This window comes from Gopherus flavomarginatus, chromosome 8 (assembly GCF_025201925.1).
Source record: "Gopherus flavomarginatus isolate rGopFla2 chromosome 8, rGopFla2.mat.asm, whole genome shotgun sequence".
NCBI lineage: Eukaryota > Metazoa > Chordata > Testudines > Testudinidae > Gopherus > Gopherus flavomarginatus.
This window is the reverse complement of record NC_066624.1, coordinates 109,687,130-109,705,995: the sequence shown is the minus strand read 5'-3', so window position 1 is coordinate 109,705,995 and position 18,866 is coordinate 109,687,130. Positions and strand designations below refer to the sequence as shown.

Below are 18,866 nucleotides of genomic sequence, written 5' to 3'. Positions count from 1 at the left end.
GGGCGTGGATGTGTACAGACTTAAAATAAATCAGCTTTTCACATGGAATTTCTTTAGTGACGTAGGTGAGATTTTAAACAAAATTGATACTGGTTCCTTAGACCCACTTATGGCCATGTTCCTACAGCTACTCATGTGGTTAAGCACCTGAATAAAGCCACTGAAATCAATGGAACTACGTGTGGGTTTAAAGTCGCATGCATGAGTGTTTGGGGGCTAAATTATTAAAACCAAAATAATGTTAATTAACATCTTGCCTTGAGGCAGATTGATTTAAATCAGCAAGTAGGAAACCTTGGTTTAAATAATCCATTTGAATCTTGTTTTGCATTTGAACTTTAGTTATTTTACTAAAGTGAGGTTGATCCTTATTGGTTGGTAATTGTTAAGACATGTTGATTTGCAGCTAGATGTAGCCTTTATGCTAAATTTGGTACTCTCTTTTGCTAACCTGAGGATATGCTGTATCTATACACATTTATTTAAGCAATTATATAGCTTAACATGCTTATTTAATTTCTTAAAATTTACATTTTTATCATGTTAAAAAATGGTGAGTGATGCATTGTTGTTTACCAGGTTGTTGATTTGTGTGTGGTGATTTGTGTCAGGCTGCGTTTGAATGGAGATTGGAATTGCGTTAAAAACGCACAAAACCAGTATTTTCAATTTTTTAATTAGTTAAATAAAATGAAATGTGCTGATTCCACACAAGGTTTACATTTAAACTGGTTTACTAAACAAGGAAGCATTGGCTGAGCTGATTTTTTTTCCCGGTCACCATGTTCTTCAGGGTTTTAAAACAAGTAGTTCTCATCTGCCCAAACCTCCCATTTTTATTCACAGATTGGAAAAGGAGAACGAGCTTTCCTGCTCTTTCAGCTCCCAATTGGTTTCTCACTTCGCATGAACCTAGTTATGAGCTGAAGTCGTTGAATAAACTGAAATGAAGAAAATATTCTCTCTGAACCTGCAAACGAGGCTGCTGCAGTCAAAGCTTCTTAGCACTTCAGTAAACTCTGGTTCCTGGTGCTTAGCCAGTGACTGCCACCAGTTCACTGGTTTGACTTTCTTTAAAACTTCCACAGCAAATACGTACTGCTTGATGATTATATTTTTATTTTAAATTAAATGATGTTTATAGCAAGTTCAGGCTTTTAATATAAGTCATTTCAAATTTAATTTTAAATAGGTTTTTTTAAAAAATATTTACGCTGAATAAAATCTGTTTGGTTTTTTTTGTTTTTTTTTAAATCTATTTTTATGCACCCTGGTTTGCCTTCTGTGGTGACGGTAGACCGGTTAATCTCATTGTGTGTTTAATGGGTTTCACTTTCTGGTTCTGGTGCATTTAGCAGAGAAAGGTGTATTGTGTTTCCAGCACTGCAGAAGACTTTTCAAACAATCCATGAGAACATTTCTTGTCTGTACTGGGCTCAGTGCAGCCTTGTTTTACAAAACTAAAATGCTGGGGACTCCCTTAAGCTGATGGTGTCTCTCGAAGAGTGTCTGTCTGTCTCTCTCTCTCTCTCTCTCTCAGGCTGATTTCTTATATTTTTAAATCATTAACACTACTGAAACTATAACTCGGTTGCTTTCCCTCCCTCCCAAAGCCCATTGTTTTCACTCACTGCTAGTACCAGACCCTGATCTGCTTTCTCCTGCCACCTCCCAAGTAGACTGAAGGTGGTTTATTGGATCACCATTGTCAAATCCTGCCTGTTTCCAGAGCTTGCCTTGACTTCGTACTGCCTTGCTGTAACACTGTAGATTTGTCCTTGTGTGGCAGCTCTCTGCCTCCCCCCTCCATGGGGCTCGTGTGTATCACACATTCTAGAGTTGTTCCTTCCTGATCTTTCTGTTTAGCACTGGCTGCCGTCCATTTCCCCCATCACTGTGGGGTCAAAGTCAATCGTAAAATCCCTGCACTGTACTTCAGCTTCACTTTTACCTTCCCAAATTTATGGACAAACACTTTTCCCTTCCGTTAGAGGATCTCAAATGCTTTACAAACCTGAATTGGGTAAGAATTAGTGTCTTGTGTTTTACAGATGGGGAAACTCGCACAGAATGGTGATGCGACTTGCCAAACCAGCTGTGCCAGAGCTGGGCAATGAGAACCCAGATCTCCTTGACTTCCATGCCTGTGCTTTAACCAGCAGACCTTGTAACATATCATCTAAGGATGTGGGGGGACATGTGCACCCCCACCCCCTTGCTACGCTCAGAGCCCTGCAAGGGCTTCTGATCACAGATAGCCCAAAGCGAGCTGTGCTTCTGCTGCTTCCTCATGCTGCCTATATAACCAGCCCTCTTCAGAATTCCTCCGTCTCTTTGAGGTGCAGACTCGTGATGAGTTCACTTCTTTTCTTTCATGAAAGGTTTTATTCCTAGGAGTTTATAGCAGGGCTCCCTGTTCCCGCAAGGGCAAAAATGTCACCCGGATACTTTACACTCTCTTGGCACAGACTTATAACTGAAGAGCTGATTGCTCATTTAGGAGGATTGCAGTGCTAGAGTTTCCCCAGCAGACAGTAATAAAAAGCCCGGTTGACTTAGCCCTGCTCTGCTCATGTATTGTATTCAGTATTTCAGGGTGTATACCCCGACCCTGTTACGTGGTGGAAAGACTGGAGTTGGTTTGTTTTTTGTCTAGAGAGGAGGGTTTGGTGTGATCCGTTACCTAAGGCACGGTAAGAACAGAGGCAAGCATGGAAGTATTAAAAAAAACCAAAGGGGGATTGAGTGTTAAGTAGGAAATTGAAAGCTGTATGGGGGAATGGATTTTGGCCTCATTAAATGTAAGAGTTTAATTAAGAACCCCTGAAGTGAGGAGATGCATGCCCTCGGCTACAAATTTAGAGCTAGGAACGAGGTTGATAGGGCATTAGCTCACCACAGCATAGCAGAAGGTCTGCCAGGGCTCACCGCAGTGTGCAGGAGGAAATTGCTGAGGAGTCTCTTGCAGCTGTAGTTTGGCTTAAGTCAGGACATTAATGTAATGATCAGCGAGACTGAGTCCTAATCATCTGCCTTGGGGAAGGGCAGTCTTCTGCCATGCCACACTTTCCTGCTAAAAGAGAAAGTTAGTCTGTTAACAGTCACAGTCATTCAGCTGAAACTGAACTGACTGCTTATTGGAGGGTAAGATGCTTTGTTCTGGTCCAGAAGAGATCAGCCTCACAGTAGCTATAATTGGACTTATGCCTCCTAATTCTCACTCTGAACTGTACCAACGTGGTGTTTTTGCAGGTAGTTTCAAAGGGGAGGGAGGGGTGTTCCTGTAATGTCCCTTCAGATTTCTGTGCTTCCCCCAGAATGTAACTGGTTTCCCACCTCCTAGGGCTTACAAATCGGTGCTCATAAACACTTTCCCTGGAGAGTCAGACCAACTATAAGCAGCTTCTCTTTAGGTGGTAATAGCTTCAGTGTTCTGATACCTGTAGCCACTGGTACGTTACAACACTAGAGCCTACGCATGGGGAGATTTGTTTCAAGGTATGATCCAGCTGAGGCAGTTTGGTTAGATCTGAGGACTTGGGAGTAAAGGAGTCGTGGGGCAGATCCTCAGCTGGTGTGAACTGTCATAGCTTCACTGAAGTCCATTCACACCAGCTGGGAGTCTGTGCCCTGGCTCTGCTGAGCCTTTCCCTTTATTCCGCATGTAAATTAACCTCAGCTCACCTCAGTTCTCTCCATCCGTAAGCTAGGGATAATTACCCCCCAGGACGGTGTTCGGACTTAACCTCCATGGGTAAATCTCATTAGCACCTTTTTGTACAAGGCTCCTGTGTTTCTGCCATTGAATTCCTGGGCTATCATCATTCCCCTGCCATCCCTGTCTGCCTGTGCTGTGTAATATGCTGAACCTTAGGTGGTTTGCAAGCTATTTTTCTCTCTGATTATTTAGGGCTTGAGGGAGCCAGCTCCATTTTCGGATGAAATTGAGGTGGACTACAGTAAGCCGTACATCAGACTAACGTTGGAAGAGGCGACCCGAGGCACCCCCTGTAAGTACTGTAAAACCAAATGAGAAGGCAGTTACCGAAGCACGTGCGCTGTCTTAGGACTTCTCCTGGCTCAATTAAAGAGAACCTTCCTTGTGTCAGGTTGGAAGGAGCCCTGCTTAGCTATTTAGGAGCGTTGTATCTACCCTGGGGACTAAGACTATCATTACTTGTATTGCGTGAGTGCTGGAGACTGGGGCCTCTGTTCTGGGAGCCGTACATACACATCCTGCCAAAGAGCTTACGTTCTCCTCAATACTAACATTGCTTGTAGCCACCTTCCGGAGTTGCTGTAGAGCAATATCAGTGCTAACCCTCTTCTTTGCGGCAACTGAGAACTTAAAACAGCTAGGCGAGTAAAAAAGGCATTTTAAAAAAAAAAAAAATCACTTGTCTTGTGCCAAGCATAAAATGTGTGAGCAAAACAAATTCCCGTAATGGTGTCAGCGTTGTGAGGTACCCCGCCTGCACGCTGGAGGATGCAACAGCATTCGTTCAATAGCCAATTTCAGTATGCTCAGCTGATCTGCCCCGCAGAATAGAAGGGCGCCGATTTCTACAGTCACTTCTCTGAGTAGAATGGTACATTACTCACTGGCCAAGGTTTTGTTCAGAAGCATGAGAATGGCAGTGCTAGTAACCCCTGCTAGAGGCCGCATTCCTCTGCTGCTCCTATGCTGACTGTTCGAAGTACATGATCATACCTAGCCCTTCGTGGTGCCAGCTTCGTAGCTGTAATGAAAGCACTGCACTTTTCCTGTAAATAGCAGTAAAGTCATTAAAGGAGATTTACTCATCTCGTGACCTGTCAAGGCCTATTGAACAGTCTCCCAAGGGAATTTCTGGAAGCCCCCGGGCTTTGCACAGTCAAATCTAAACTGGCCTAAACACTAGTGCACAGGTTTCCAACATGTTGTCTGTGATCTATGCTTTGAAAAAGTTCAAGATGCTCATTCTCACATACATACGCAAGGGCCCAGGCCTGTATTGGCCCACAGATGGAGGTTAGCGGTCTTGAATCTCTGATTCTTCAGTTTCTCTGTGGAACCATGTAACACATTCTGGATCAATCAAATTGGCTCTGCAAGTAATAAATTGTTACTGTCTTTTAGCATTCGCTGTACAGCTCATCTGCATCATCTAACATCTGTCCCTTCCCAGCAAAACTCATATTATTGCCTTAATTTGACTGCCTCTGTGTCACCTTCAATGCCCTATAAGTGTCCCCAATTACTCTACATCTATGTTCTTCCCCCACACTGGCCCCTAGTCCCCTCCTGCTGCTGCTCCCTTTATCTGCTTCTCCCACCCTCAGCTTCAGACCTGCTTAAATGCTGCCCCCTATGCATGAAGGAGTCTCACTTCCTATCTGCCAAGTGCTCTCCCCCTGGCTCAGACTTGTCTGTCTGGCTTAGATTGGCCCAGAGAGTCATGTGTCCCACAGCTGTGAGCAAGAGTCCTGTGTTGGCCCGGAACAGTGGAGGTTAAGAAGTGTATTGTGGTTTTAGTAGTAGATGGGCTCCCGAAATATGCTTTAGGCTGAATGTGAAACAGTGGGCAAAAGTTAGGCATGTGTGAGCTCAAGTATCGAAATAAATGAGCTGCTCTTTACTAAGAGATGGAGTAGCCATTAATCTGAATGGGGCTGAACCTTCTGGCCGCCTCTGGGGAGAGCTTTATTCAGCACTAGGTTCTCCATGAAATTATGACAGCCCCAAGACCTAGCGGGACTGGTTTGTGCTGCCTCAAGAGGATTTTCAGTGCAGCTTTGCATTTCTTGGCAGCAGGAACTAAAGCTTGGCTCAATGATAGCGCTGCCTGGTTGATTTAGGAGTCATGCTGAGCAGGAATTCTCATTGGCCATTCTTTCAGAATTGGAGAACAGCAGCTATAGTAGTGAGGTTCACCATGGAGTATGGGGGGAATTGGGCAGATCTCAGGATTTCCTCTAGGAGCCTGCTAGGCAAATGTAACACAAACCCATGAAATATCTTCGGCTAGTCACCCGTTGGTAGTTGGTTGCTGAGCAGAACATTGACATGATGCATTTTGATTCCTGTAGGATGGCATTGTTGGATTCATAGACTTTAAGGTCAGAAGGGACCATTATGATCATCTAGTCCAGGAGTAGGCAACCTTTCAGAAGTGGTGGGCCGAGTCTTTATTTATTCACTCTCATTTAGGGTTTTGCATGCCCGTCATACATTTTAACGTTTTTAGAAGGTCTCTTTCTATATGTCTATAATATATAACTAAACTATTGTTGTATGTGAAGTAAATATGGTTTTTAAAATTCTTAAGAAATTTCATTTAAAATTAAATTAAAATGCAGAGCCCCCTGGATGGGTGGCCAGGACCCGGGCAGTGTGAGTGCCACTGAAAATCAGCTCGCGTGCCATAGGTTGCCTACCCCTGATCTAGTCTGACCTCCTGCACAATGCAGGCTACAGAATCTCACCCACCCACTCCTGTAACAAACCCCTAACCTATGTCTGAGTTATTGAAGTCCTCAAATCATGGTTTAAAGACTTCAAGGTGCAGAGAATCCTCCAGCAACTGACCCATGCCCCACGCTGCAGAGGAAGGCGAAAAACCTCCAGGGCCTCAGCCAATCTGCCCTGGAGGAAAATTCCTTCCTGACCCCAAATATGGCGATCAGTTAAACCCTGAGCATGTGGGCAAGACTCACCAGCCAGCACCCAGGAAAGAATTCTCTGTAGCAACTCAGATCCCATCCCATCTAACATCCCATCACAGACCATTGGGCATATTTACCTGCTAATAATCAAAGATCAGTTAATTGCCAAAATTAGGCTGTCCCATGTTTGCATTTTCCCCAGGTTTCCCTTTTTGCTGTGTGCACCTTCTCGCAGGGCAGCTGCACTTAGCCCCATGAGCACACCGTGCAAGGCACTTTAGGTTTTAAGTCTGTCTGTGAATGTCATTCCACGCTTAGTGTGGGCACCCCCATGCACTGACTCCTAACGGAAACAAACCAGCAATTTCCCTTCTCAAACCTTTTCTGGCTACAGCTCCACATACTGACGATTGTTTCTATAACAACACGTACAACCAAATTCCTCTCACTAGGTCTTCAGACCCACCCAGTAAGGCGCAGCCAGCAAATGCTTTCCCCGGGAGTGGCTCTCCATGAATAACGTCTGTTTGTTTTTGTGCTCAGTGGATCGACCAGTCAGGGTTTACGCTGATGGGATATTTGACTTGTTTCACTCTGGACATGCTCGGGCCTTGATGCAGGCAAAGAACCTCTTCCCAAACACATATCTCATTGTGGGAGGTAAGGAGAGGTCTCTTGACTTGGCAGCCTTACAGGAATAGTTTACCTTGCCAAAGGTAGGATTGCAACCCGTAGTTTCCTTTGCACTCTCCCAACCTCAGCGTCTTACGCTGTGCCTGGCAGCTCAAAGGGCAGCCACGTTGTAATCTCGTCCTCTTCAGTACTGAATTGGATACAGTGCAAATGGGCCTGGCTATAAAATTGGAACTCCAGAATTGATGTTTTTAAAGGTGGGAACTACTTTCTATTCTGACCGAGTTAGTCTAACCTTTGATCTAAATTTGTGTGTCAAGAAAGGCTGCCAGAATGTAAAGGGACGTTCTGAGCAACTGTTTGGAGAACAGGAGCAGTTGAAGAATAAGAAAATGTTCCTCAGTGTGTGTAGTCTCAACGTTAGCTTCAAGCTGGGAGTGATTTCACCCTCCCTATATCAGCTGTTCGGCTGGAGCAGCAATATATCAGTTGAGATTGGCCTGTTCCCAAATTATTACATAGAGTTAATAAAAAATTGTTGATTTTATTTCACGTGGTTTAATCAACCTGGTAATTGGACTAATTGGATGATTTGCTATGAACCCATTCTGTTCTAGTCTGATTTGGTCAGATGGGTTTTGGCTTCGTTTCTAAATTTGGGAACCTGTTTGGTTCTGATGTTTCTTTGCTAGATGTCAGGGTTCTGGACCCAAGTCATCCCCTGTGTTAGTGAGGCGCTTCTGTGCCCCACCTAATGATGGTCCATAGAGCTGCCCTGTGCTCCCAGTGCTGATGCCCAAAGAGAGAGAACACTGGTAGCTTTTGAAGGAAAGCTGACTTTTCTGTATTCATCGTTTTTCTCCAAGCAGCATGAGTTCCAGAGCCCTTGAGGGTCTGGGGCGAAGAGTTACCAGCCAGTCAACTGACCAATTTCGCATCATAATGCTGTGTTCTTCACCGTGTGTGGAAATCAGTGGAATTGATTTGAGAGGCTTCCTCGCCTCCATAGCGAGCTCTCTTTCCCCCCTCCACCTCCAAGCCTTTCACACCTATGCTTTACTGCCGCAGTTCTCAGACTGTGGATCGGGACGCCATTTTAATGGGGTTTCCAGGACTGGCCTGAGACCTGCTGGGGCCCAGGGCCAAAGCCTGAGCCCACTTCCTGGGGCCAAAGCCCCAGGGCTTCTGCCCTGGGTGGTGGGGCTCAGGTTACAGGCCCCCCACTTGTGGTTGAAGCCCCTGGGCTTCAGCTTTGGCTCCCGCACCTGGAGCAACGGAGCTTGGGCAGGCTCAGGCTTTGATCCACCCTCCTGGGGTCATGTAATAATTTTTGTTGTTAGACGAGAGTCACGAAGCAAGGGGTTGGACTATATGACCTCCTGAGGTCCCTTCCAACCCTGAGATTCTGTGATTCTAAGTTTGCGAACCCTTGCCTTACTGGTTAGAGCTGTAGACTGGGAGTTGAACGCTGGGTTCTCTTCCTGAATCGCGAACACCTCTTGTGGCACTTGAGCTGTAACTGCTGAGCCCGCTTAGCTTGGAAGATCTGCCAGGATCTTGGCACAGAGTTCTCTCTTGCTGCACGGGGCAGACGGTGGAGTCAGGTAGTGGAGGGGGTCAGGGAGGTATTCAGGAGACTAACAGAACTCACCTTTGCTCTGTGCCCGTGACTGCAGTCTGCAGCGATGAGCTGACCCATAACCTCAAGGGCTTCACGGTGATGAACGAAAGTGAGCGTTACGACGCGGTGCAGCACTGCCGCTACGTGGATGAAGTGGTGAGGAACGCACCATGGACCCTCACCCCGGAGTTCCTGGCAGAGCACCAGGTAAGACACAGCAGTAGAGCTGCCAGAAGCTTTCAGACAATCGGGCGATTGTGCTGCATGTGCGCTTGTAACTACCATGCTCCTGCCGCACACCTGCAGTACAGGATTCCGAGTAACTGCTGTATTTTCCTCTGGTCATTCGTGCCAGCACGGCCTGTGGTAGAGCAGCCCTCGTGTTACACGTCCTAGTGTGTGCAGTGAGTTGGTGTAACGGGCCACGTTTATTTCTAAGGAGGTTAGGGGCCTGTAGTGGCCAGTACTGTCAAAATCTGAGGAGGCCAGATCCATGGCGGGTCAGTCATAGTGAGGCCTTCTTTTTTCTGTTCCCTAATATGAGAACAAGGCATCACTCAAAGTTAGTGGCAGGTAAATGCAAAACAAGTAACGCCCATGGGTGCAGTTCCACTAGCAGGAGTTTAGAGAGGCAAATACCATGGTTGGCTTTAAAAAGGGGCTGTAGTAGCCAGTAGTAACACTTGTGGTTGTGTAGATTGAGAGAAGGTGAATCAAATCTCCTGCTTCAGGACACTTGCTTATTTGCTGCAGGGGTCAGGAAGGAATTTATGGCCAGATGCACTAGGGAGCTTTCTAGCCTTCCTCAGGACATCAGATATTGCCCTCTGCTGGCAACAAGCTGCTGCTCACGGGCCAACAGTTCGCTCGGTTTATGACACTGTTTGAAGCTTGAAACTGCCATTTGCCTCTTACTCCAGTTGCCTTTCTCCTTGGCGTGCACTCACAGGCGTATCTGGGTTTGCTCAGGAGGGCTCAGCTGTGGAGAGTTAACCTTGTTTCTAAAGCAAAGCCCATTGACATTCCTCATTGCTTTGCTAGCCCTGTACCTGTACACAGGTGCTAAGCAGTAAGTAATTAACCATTACTTGGCCATTAGATAAAAAGGTACCTTCTGTGGCTTCAAGGAAAGATTTATTCTAACTCTTTTCTTCAATTCCCAGATTGACTTTGTTGCCCATGATGACATCCCATATTCTTCTGCTGGGAGTGACGATGTTTATAAACACATAAAAGAAGCAGGTGAGGCATAAATCATGGTGGTGACCTATAACCTTTACCATCTAGCACTAGCTTGTGGATCTTGAGGCAGGGGTGATGGCAAAAACGTTGTTATGGTTACTGTCCAGCTTGGCAAGGATTGAGTGTCTAGGGAGACTGATCTCACTTCTGTCCAGGTTCTTTTACTGCTCCCTTTGCTGTGGGATCGGAGTGCCTAAAAGTTTGATTCTTCCACACTAGGCTTGCACCACATTGGCAGGGCTCTTCCTGTGACACATGGAATGAACAGAAGCCCTGGGTCTCAACGGTCTAATCCAGCACCTCTAACACCATGGTCACTCTTAGTTCATTAGTCCTGGTATGATGGATCTGCTCTTTCCTGCTGTTTCCTTTAGGTAACAACAACCACATGCTTTTTGTCTAATAGCTCGCAAAATAAGTGACCCACAGTTGTATCCCTGAGTCTCCATCCTAGAAATAGCAAGTGCACCTCGTCTCTTGGTTAAAAATGGCACCGGTCTAAAAAAGCAAAATGCAGGGTACAGTTTTCACATCTGTTGGGCTTAAATTAATGTAAACCTCTTGTACTACAATATTTTTGTACTCGGTGTCATGGGTAGGACTGCAAATTTGTCTTGGCATTTTTGTCTCAAAGCACAGAGCAGTCACGGTGGATTTAGTAAGAAGCCTGGGTGACTGCTCCTTGTTTTTTTTTTTAATTTAAAAAATGCCCCTCTTCTTGCCCTGCCCCGGGAGCACCAGCAACCTAGAGCAACACCGATATCTTAATCCTGGCTGGGTGAGGAGAGGAGTACCTGGGAGGGGGAGTGGGTTGGAGAGAGAGCCCACCCCACACTCACCCTGCAGTTCCTGTCCTACGGGACTGGGATCAACACCCTGTTGGGACAGAGGGTCAGACGGGCCAGACTGGAGCAGCACTGCAGCCCGGTGCACTAAACTGCAATGCCCACTTCAGGGCACTGGGCCCAGCCCTACAGGAAAAGGAGCCGCCACAGTAGCATGAAAAGAGAAAAGTCATGGACAAATGGGAAAATCACACTATCCTTGACTCTTGTCCTACTGTGACAAACCTCCAGCCGCAAACATGGTTACCTGTCCTGTTTGTATTCAGACAAAGGCAGCATCTTCTCAGTCTTTCTCCCTTTGCCATGTCTCGGCCCATTCCATGAGGATGGGCTGGTATCCTAAGCACAGTATCATAAATTCAGTGCTGGAGACTACCTGAATACAACGCATCTCTGGCAATATCAAAGAGAACCGAGTACAAACCAACCAGCCAAGTACACTTCTTAGAAACATTCTCGTTTCCAGGTGATTGTTACCTTTTAGTCTATTCTCTAACTCATCCTCGTAGCCCAGTAACAACGTTCCTCTTCATTTAGAGTCCAGCTTTTCATCAGCTTCCCCCTCTCGGTTTTATACTAAATAACTACAGAGATCCAATGAAGGAGGGATGGGTGGAGAATCTGAGCCCACCTTCCAGCAGGCTATTTAGCACTCAGGGGTCACTCGGTCAGTGACAAACCCAGATTCCCATCCAGTCAGCTGGCTGCACAATACACTTTGGTGGATCATTTTCATGGGAAGGAAAATAAAGTTTTTGCTGCCAGCAACCTGACCTTTTATTAGATATGTTAAGTTCTCCAAGGCTGAAGGTCACATTTTTTTTGGGTGCATTAAGTGATATGTGTTGGAGACATGGCTTAGTCTCCCTACATCCTTTATGGAATCAGTACCTTTGGGCAAGCGAGGAGTCAACCTGCACAAGGTAAAAGAAACCCATGGAAATGTACCTTGACTTGCACTCTGCAGCCTTAGTCCAGCCGCTGTAGCTGGCTGACCCTCATGCCACTGTGCTGCCCCGTAGACTTCACTGGCTCACCCCGCAGGTTCTTCTGAGTGCAGGTTTCAGGCCTGGTGGTATTGCTGAGCTGTTTGCCTAGATGAGGCCAGATGGGACCACTGTGATAATCTAGCCTGGATTCCTCCAGAACACAGGCCAGAGGACTCCCCTGAATTAATTCCTACTTCAAGTCCAGTTGCTGTGGTTGAACAAGAGCAGATCTTTTAGAAAAACATCCCATCTTGATTTAAAAATGGCCAGGGATGGAAAATCCCCCACACTCCTTGGTGAACTGTTCCAGTGGTTAATTCCTCTCACTGTTTAAAAAAGTTCACCTTAGTTCTAGTCTCTCTCTAGCTTCAACTTCAGCCATTGGATCTGGTCTGCTAGACTGAAGAGCCATTTACAGTCAGGTTTCTGTTCTCCGTGTAGGTACTTAGACTGATCAAATCACCCCTGAACTTGCTCTTTGATAAGTTACATAGCTTGAGCTCCTTCAGTTCCTCAGTATAAGGTATACTTTCCAATTCTTTAATCCTTCTCATGGCTCTTCTCTGAACCCTCTCCAGTTTTTGACCATTCTTCATGGATTGTGGACACCAGAACTGGACAGTTTTCAAGGGTCAAAATATAGAACAAGGCCAGTTGGGAAATATATATTTTTCCCAATTGGCCTTATTCTATATTTTTTATAAAGTAGGGTATGATCTTCAAGAACCTGTGAAATACCCCAGCTTGCGTACTGAGAGTCAGTAGCAGCTCCTCACTTCCATCTGACCTACACCTGTCCTGGGTTCAATTCCCCTGCTCTCAGGCATGTTTGCACCAACTCAGAGGACGGAAGGGATCTCCACATCAGATATCATCACCCGGATTGTACGAGACTATGATGTCTATGCCCGACGGAACCTGCAGAGGGGATACACTGCCAAGGAGCTGAACGTCAGCTTCATAAACGTGAGTCTCAATGCATTAGACTGTAAATCCACCCCAGCAGGGACTGTCTCTTACTGCATGCGTGTACAGCAGCGAACACAATGGGAGCCTGATCCTGACCCAGGCCTCGGGGAGTGGCTGCAATATAAATCTGCAGGGCTAACCAGTCACACACACTGCGCCAGTATTTGCTTTTTACGTTGTCATAGGATCTTGTCAGCTCATTTTCCCCCTTGAAATTCTGCACAGAAGACTCAACACCAACAAAGTAGCAATCAAAATCTTTCTGTGAAATTGTCTGTTTCCGCCAGCCAGCCATGTGACTGCATCAGAACAGCTCCTGGTTGTGTACTGGGCTGTGAACACTGCAGACGCAGGTTGCAGGGTGTCGTTTTGTGTTTTTAATTGAAACATCATCCATTCCCTGCCGTAGCTACTAGTGTGTGTCCAGGAGCCTCTGGCTGCTCAGCAATAGGGCCAGTGCTGTTCGCTTATAGTATTACCAGCAAATTATCTTCACCTCTTTAAATCCTAAAAAGTAAGAGTAATTACTTGTGGGACAGGTGAAAATCTAAGCGCTCAATGTCCTAATCCTTCCCCCTGCGTCGTTTGCTTCTGCAGGAGAAGAAATATCACCTGCAGGAACGTGTGGACAAGGTGAAAAAGAGGGTAAAGGACGTGGAGGAGAAATCGAAGGAGTTTGTCCAGAAAGTGGAGGAAAAGAGCATTGACCTCATTCAAAAATGGGAGGAGAAATCCCGGGAATTCATCGGCAACTTCCTGGAGATGTTTGGACCGGAAGGAGCACTGGTAACAAGCTCACCCTGGAGATGGGGAATAAAAACGGGGTGGAAGGGGGTTTCAGAAAGCGTCCTGGTAAACTTTAACGCTTCTGGGAGATGCTGTTCGATAGCCCTGCAAAGGGAAGTCCTCTACCTCACCACAGCACTGGGTGCAGTGCCAGCTTCCCTCCCAGACCATCTCCATCAGCCATGTGCTAAGAGGGGCCCTGCTAGAGGCAAAGGTAGCTCAGTCTTCAAGGATCACTTATCCTTGGCCTGTCTGAGCTGGCCACTTAGAGCCAGCTGCCACGGTGTGTTTGTATTCGGAACACCGATTTCCCCGAGAGTTGGACTGACACATCCAACTTGTTTTACACATGTAACCAGGTAGCCATGGGAGGGTGGTAACTTTCAGCCATTGATTTGAACTTAGCGCGCAGTGGTGAAATTGCTCCCTGTTCTGTTACCCAGCCCCCTACGGCTGTGTGCTGTAGGTGCCTGAACTGATGTGGCACTGAGCCTGTCCAACTACAGCTACGTTTGTGCCCATGCAAGTGGAGTTTTTCCCATAGGGTTCATATAACTATCACCCATTCCTATCGCCTTCAAACATGCCACCAGCCACATGGTTAATCTCCCTCCTGTTTCCCTCCCCTCGCTAGAAACACATGCTGAAGGAGGGCAAAGGCCGGATGTTGCAGGCTATCAGCCCAAAGCAGAGCCCTAGCAGCAGCCCGACACATGAGCGCTCCCCCTCTCCCTCCTTCCGCTGGCCCTTCTCCACCAAGACCCCTCCTTCCTCGCCGGCCAACCTCTCCAGGAACCAATCCGCTGTCACCTATGACATCAGCGAGGACGAGGAGGACTAGTCTCTGAATCACTGATTGCCGAATTCCAGCTCCTAACCCACGGGGAACTTTAAACACAAGAGCAATGGTAACGTGGCTGCTGACGAGCCTCCAAGAGGCACCATCCGCTCTGCACAAGGGCTACTGTCCGGGAAGCACACTCAAACATTCTCCCTATCCCCCGCCCCTTTTTTATTGTTTACGTTCCAATGGTTTCCAAGAGAAAAGAGGGTTTTATTTTTTTTTAAAAAAAAAAAAATTTTAAAGAGAGTGGCACTGAAGCCCTCGCCCTGAAACCTCAGCCAAGCAGGTGGGCGTGGGGAGAACAGTTAATCAGACCCTTTTGTCTGTCTGCTGCTTTGACCCACTGCAGCCTTTATTGCCCCAAGGCAGGATTCTCCATTGCTGCTGAACCTCTTGAATGATGGACGTGCCAGGTCCTCAGATGGTGCGAACTCAAGACAGTGCAGGAAGCGGTCGTGTAGAGGAGCGGTTTTTTTAATTCTAAAGAGACGCCCGTACTGTACTGGAACCAATAAGAACCTGCCCAGCTCTGTGTTCTGATCTTGCTTCTTTTAGCTGAGGTTCCCAATGTTGCGTAATGGAAAGATGCCTCGTGTCTCCTGTGTGGGAAATCTGCCATCTGAGAAGCTACACCAGCGTAGAATGGATCCCGCGCTGTTCTGTAAAGTCTGGGAAACCTGCACAGCGGCTACAACTCTATACCTGATTCTGTCTTAGTGTTCTATCTGCCACGCGGGAATCTAGGAGCATGGCTAAATCTCAGACGAAGAACCTCATTTTGCCCAGCAGCTGCTGTTTGAGGGAAGAGTATCACCTCTTCTTTCCAGACGTGGGTTGTGTGTTTGTGTGCACATACGCTCAGCTAGGCAATAACAAATATGCCTGCTCCTTCAGAAAGGTCCTCTTCCTGCCTTCACACCGCCCCCCTAGTCTGTGGTGTGCCACACATTACTGTCTGTCCAAACGTCCACACTGGGTGCTCTGCTTTGCACGGGTCCATATTGGTTTACATTATTGTGCGCTAAGGGATGGAGAGCTGTGACCTCTCTCCTATCGGGGAGGTGAAGACCCTTCTAAGAGAGCTGGGCAGAATGTTTGTGGCCAATTCTCTGTCTGCTTTGATGTGCAGGTGGATAAATGCTGGGATATGTTACTCTAGCGAAGAGTGATGTTCTCACATAGGTGTCAAATCATTTTTGCATTAATTGCAGGTACCTCTGTCCGTTAGCTGTTTCTTGAGGTTGCAGAAATCGCATAAAAGGAAACTGCCACTGTTTTTAATTTTAACCGATAACCCCTGTTCGTTTGAAATTGTGGTCCAATGACACTTTGCTATTAACTATGTAATAAATGTTTATATTGCGCTTTAAGCGCCCCTCGGTAAGGTCTGTAGCAGAGCGTCAAACACTGAGACCCTGCATGGCGCATGCCCAAGGGAGGTCCTTTGGGCAGGCAGGTTGTGGGTCTTGTTGGAACGCACTCTATCATGGAAGCCAGCATTGCCGTATCTATAGCTGTGAAACTCCCAACGTTGCTTTGGCGCTCAAGCTCGCCTTGCCATCTCCTGTTTAAAAAGCGCTTCCTTGAATGTTGCAAACAGACAGCACGGTCAGATTAAGAATCGCGTGGGCAAAGTCTGCTGGTGTTAAAACCCACGACATACAATCCAGGGAAACAATGATTCTGTGCAGACTAAAAGGCAGATGCCAAAGCCATCCTACGCAGTGACACAGCTATCGAACATGACCACCCTGTACGTAAAAGGGGATGCTACTTCCTCAAAGTTCTATCAACTGTTCTGTGAAACGCCACCTTTGGGGCTTGGCATAGACTCTCGACCTCCACCAGACTTGGTCGAACTGATTCTTCCCCCACTCCTATATTTCCCATAAGGCCAGAGCTGGCAAAGGGGAAGGAAAGTTTTAGTTTCCCAGTGTGAGTGATTCCTCCCAGCAGGGTTGGCCATGGCTCTGGGAAGGTTTTAGCCGCTGTAGGGCGAGCACTTGCGTTGTTCTGAGGTGGCACCACAATGGCGAGATGCAAACGATTCTTAATTTCTCAGCATCTGAGTGGTGGCAGACATCTGTAACACTTCTGCTCACTGTCACTCCCTGTAGACACACCCTCCTTCGGCAGATACTTAAGTCTATTTCCTCACCTGATCGCAAACTTTAGGCAGGGCAGCACAGGTCACGTTAGACACAGGGTGTGAACAGTATTCTGTAGCTTTGGATAATAACAGTATTTATGGTGTCCAATCACTCCTAAATCCTGCACGGGGAAGCTACTGCATGGTCTCCCTGCATGGGGTGGGGTCACTTGGGCAGCCAGGGCATGTTGTTGGCCTGTAACTAGGAATATCAAAGCTGTTTCTTGTACCTAACAATCCCTGCTTCCTCCTTGCATTTTGCAAATTAAAATGGAAGCTCCAATCCCAAATCAGTGTGTTTATCATGGCTTTTAGAGAGACGGCATCATCGCATGAAGCCCACACCCTGGCACACTTCACGTCTGTTGCCGCATGTCGCTGAGTGCCAGAAATCCTTCATCTGCACAGTGTAATGTACTCTCGGCATAGCAAAGTTCCCTCTGATGATTGGTGAGGGACAGGTTGGGTTTCCCTGGGTGTTACCTCATCATAATCACTTGACTGTTTCATTCCGTGCGTCTCTACTGATCCTCACCTACACATTGGAACAGCTGCTAAGAAGTGTCGGACGGGGCTTGTTAGAATCAATCCCTATGGAGGAAGTGGCAGCATGGAGGAATGGGAGAAGTTTGTGTTTCTCCCCCACTACGAGATCGATCTCCATGGAGAATTTGCCACGTTAAATGGAACTTAATACCACTAGATCCATATGGGTCAATTTCTGCAAAACCGTATGAGATGCGGCTTCGAGCGATCTCTGATCTCATGTATATGGCGGCTGGCTTTGAAGGCAGGCCACTGCAAATGCCTTTCCACATGGGACAGGAAGGATGGCAGAGGAGTGATGCTAAAAGGTGAAGCAGCAGATAGTAGCAGGCAAAGGCTGGGTATGAGCAGCACTTCTGGTGCGATTGGTTGGACTCTAAGAAGCTATGATAGCGACGTTGAACAGCGCGTGAGTTGGGGCTTCAGAAGAAAGTCATTCAGGCTCCTGGAGGGAAAGTGGAACATGTCTGTTAAAGAGTTTAACCCCATAAAACTTCTTAACAAAATCATTTCAAACCTGGCCCACTGTAGAAGGTGTGATTAGGGTCCATCTGTAACTCGAAGCATGTGCTAGTGCCGTTAATGCTTCTAACATATTCTTTCCCTCCTCTTTTTGTAACAATATGTATGGAACATGCTGGGGTGGGGACCTTGTGCAGGAAGCCTGTATGCAGACCCCCCTGTTAGGTTGTTTCTTGTGACTTTTAACTGTGTTCAGATCCCCTGCCTTCCTTTCCTATACAGAATGGGGTGTAGCTTGTCCAGCGAGGGGACAGAACCTGTCTTTTCAACTCTTCGTTTGTGTCAGGTCCATGGCGCACGTGTTCACCTTGCTGCTGTTTGACTCCTAGAAAGCCAAAGAGAGAGAGAGAGAGAGAGAGAAGGAGAATGTTCTCAGCAATACGTTGTCTGTCACAAGAGGGTAACCAACTGTGTAAAACTGGACAGTTTTGTAACTCATCTAAAATGCTGCCACTTGCGTAAAGCTCGACCGGAACAGTTGTTCTGTTTTGTTTCTTCTTGGGACGAGATCAATGCTTAGATTTTTCCAACTCAAATAAATGGATCAATGTGGTTTGGGGAATTTGTTTTAAATTCCAGATTTTCTTTTAGTTTTTCCATTCACTGAAACGTCACTTACCTTGTTACAAAAACGCTGCAGGATAAGGTTTTATGCTGGGATACGAATGGAGCTAAAGGGTGCGGCGGTTCAGATTGCTAGGGGGAAAGTGGGGCTTTCCATCAATGCTATCCCAAGTTGGGTGGCTCTAGGGCACCAAGATGGGAGTCACGGGAATTTTGTTATCTTAGCAGGATGGGGTGCTATCGTACTTGACACACACCGGGGTGGCGCATTGCTCCTCTCACTAGGGTGCCTCGGGATGTCTCCTCTCAATCAATGTTAACTGTATTGGTTTCTCTGTGTGTGTGTGTGCGCACACGCGCGTTACTGGCTTGTTCGGAGTTGGGTTTTGGTTTTTATGTTTAGCCAAATAAATGCAAAGTCATTTTACCCAACCTTTGTCAAACTGTGCCCGGTATTTCCTTTTTTCTTAATTTAAGCCTTTTAATCTCCCTTGATCTGCCGTCCCTTATT

At 46.7% G+C, this 18,866-nt stretch overlaps 1 protein-coding gene across 5 annotated transcripts in view; it reads left to right on the top strand.

Annotated features, from left to right (window-relative positions):
- Positions 1 to 18,866, top strand: part of PCYT1A (phosphate cytidylyltransferase 1A, choline) — a 33,092-nt gene that overhangs the window by 13,892 nt on the left and 334 nt on the right. For 3 of the 5 annotated variants that reach the window (XM_050964819.1, XM_050964818.1, XM_050964821.1), the window contains exons 3-9: positions 3,911 to 4,010; positions 7,189 to 7,305; positions 8,955 to 9,106; positions 10,063 to 10,141; positions 12,799 to 12,941; positions 13,542 to 13,730; positions 14,365 to 18,787. In XM_050964819.1, coding sequence (XP_050820776.1) covers positions 3,911 to 4,010; positions 7,189 to 7,305; positions 8,955 to 9,106; positions 10,063 to 10,141; positions 12,799 to 12,941; positions 13,542 to 13,730; positions 14,365 to 14,571 — 987 coding nt within the window. In that variant the 3' untranslated portion in view covers positions 14,572 to 18,787. Of the gene's footprint in view, positions 1 to 3,910; positions 4,011 to 7,188; positions 7,306 to 8,954; positions 9,107 to 10,062; positions 10,142 to 12,798; positions 12,942 to 13,541; positions 13,731 to 14,364; positions 18,788 to 18,866 lie in introns of those variants that run through there. The other 2 variants (XM_050964822.1, XM_050964823.1) reach the window with 2 other exon arrangements.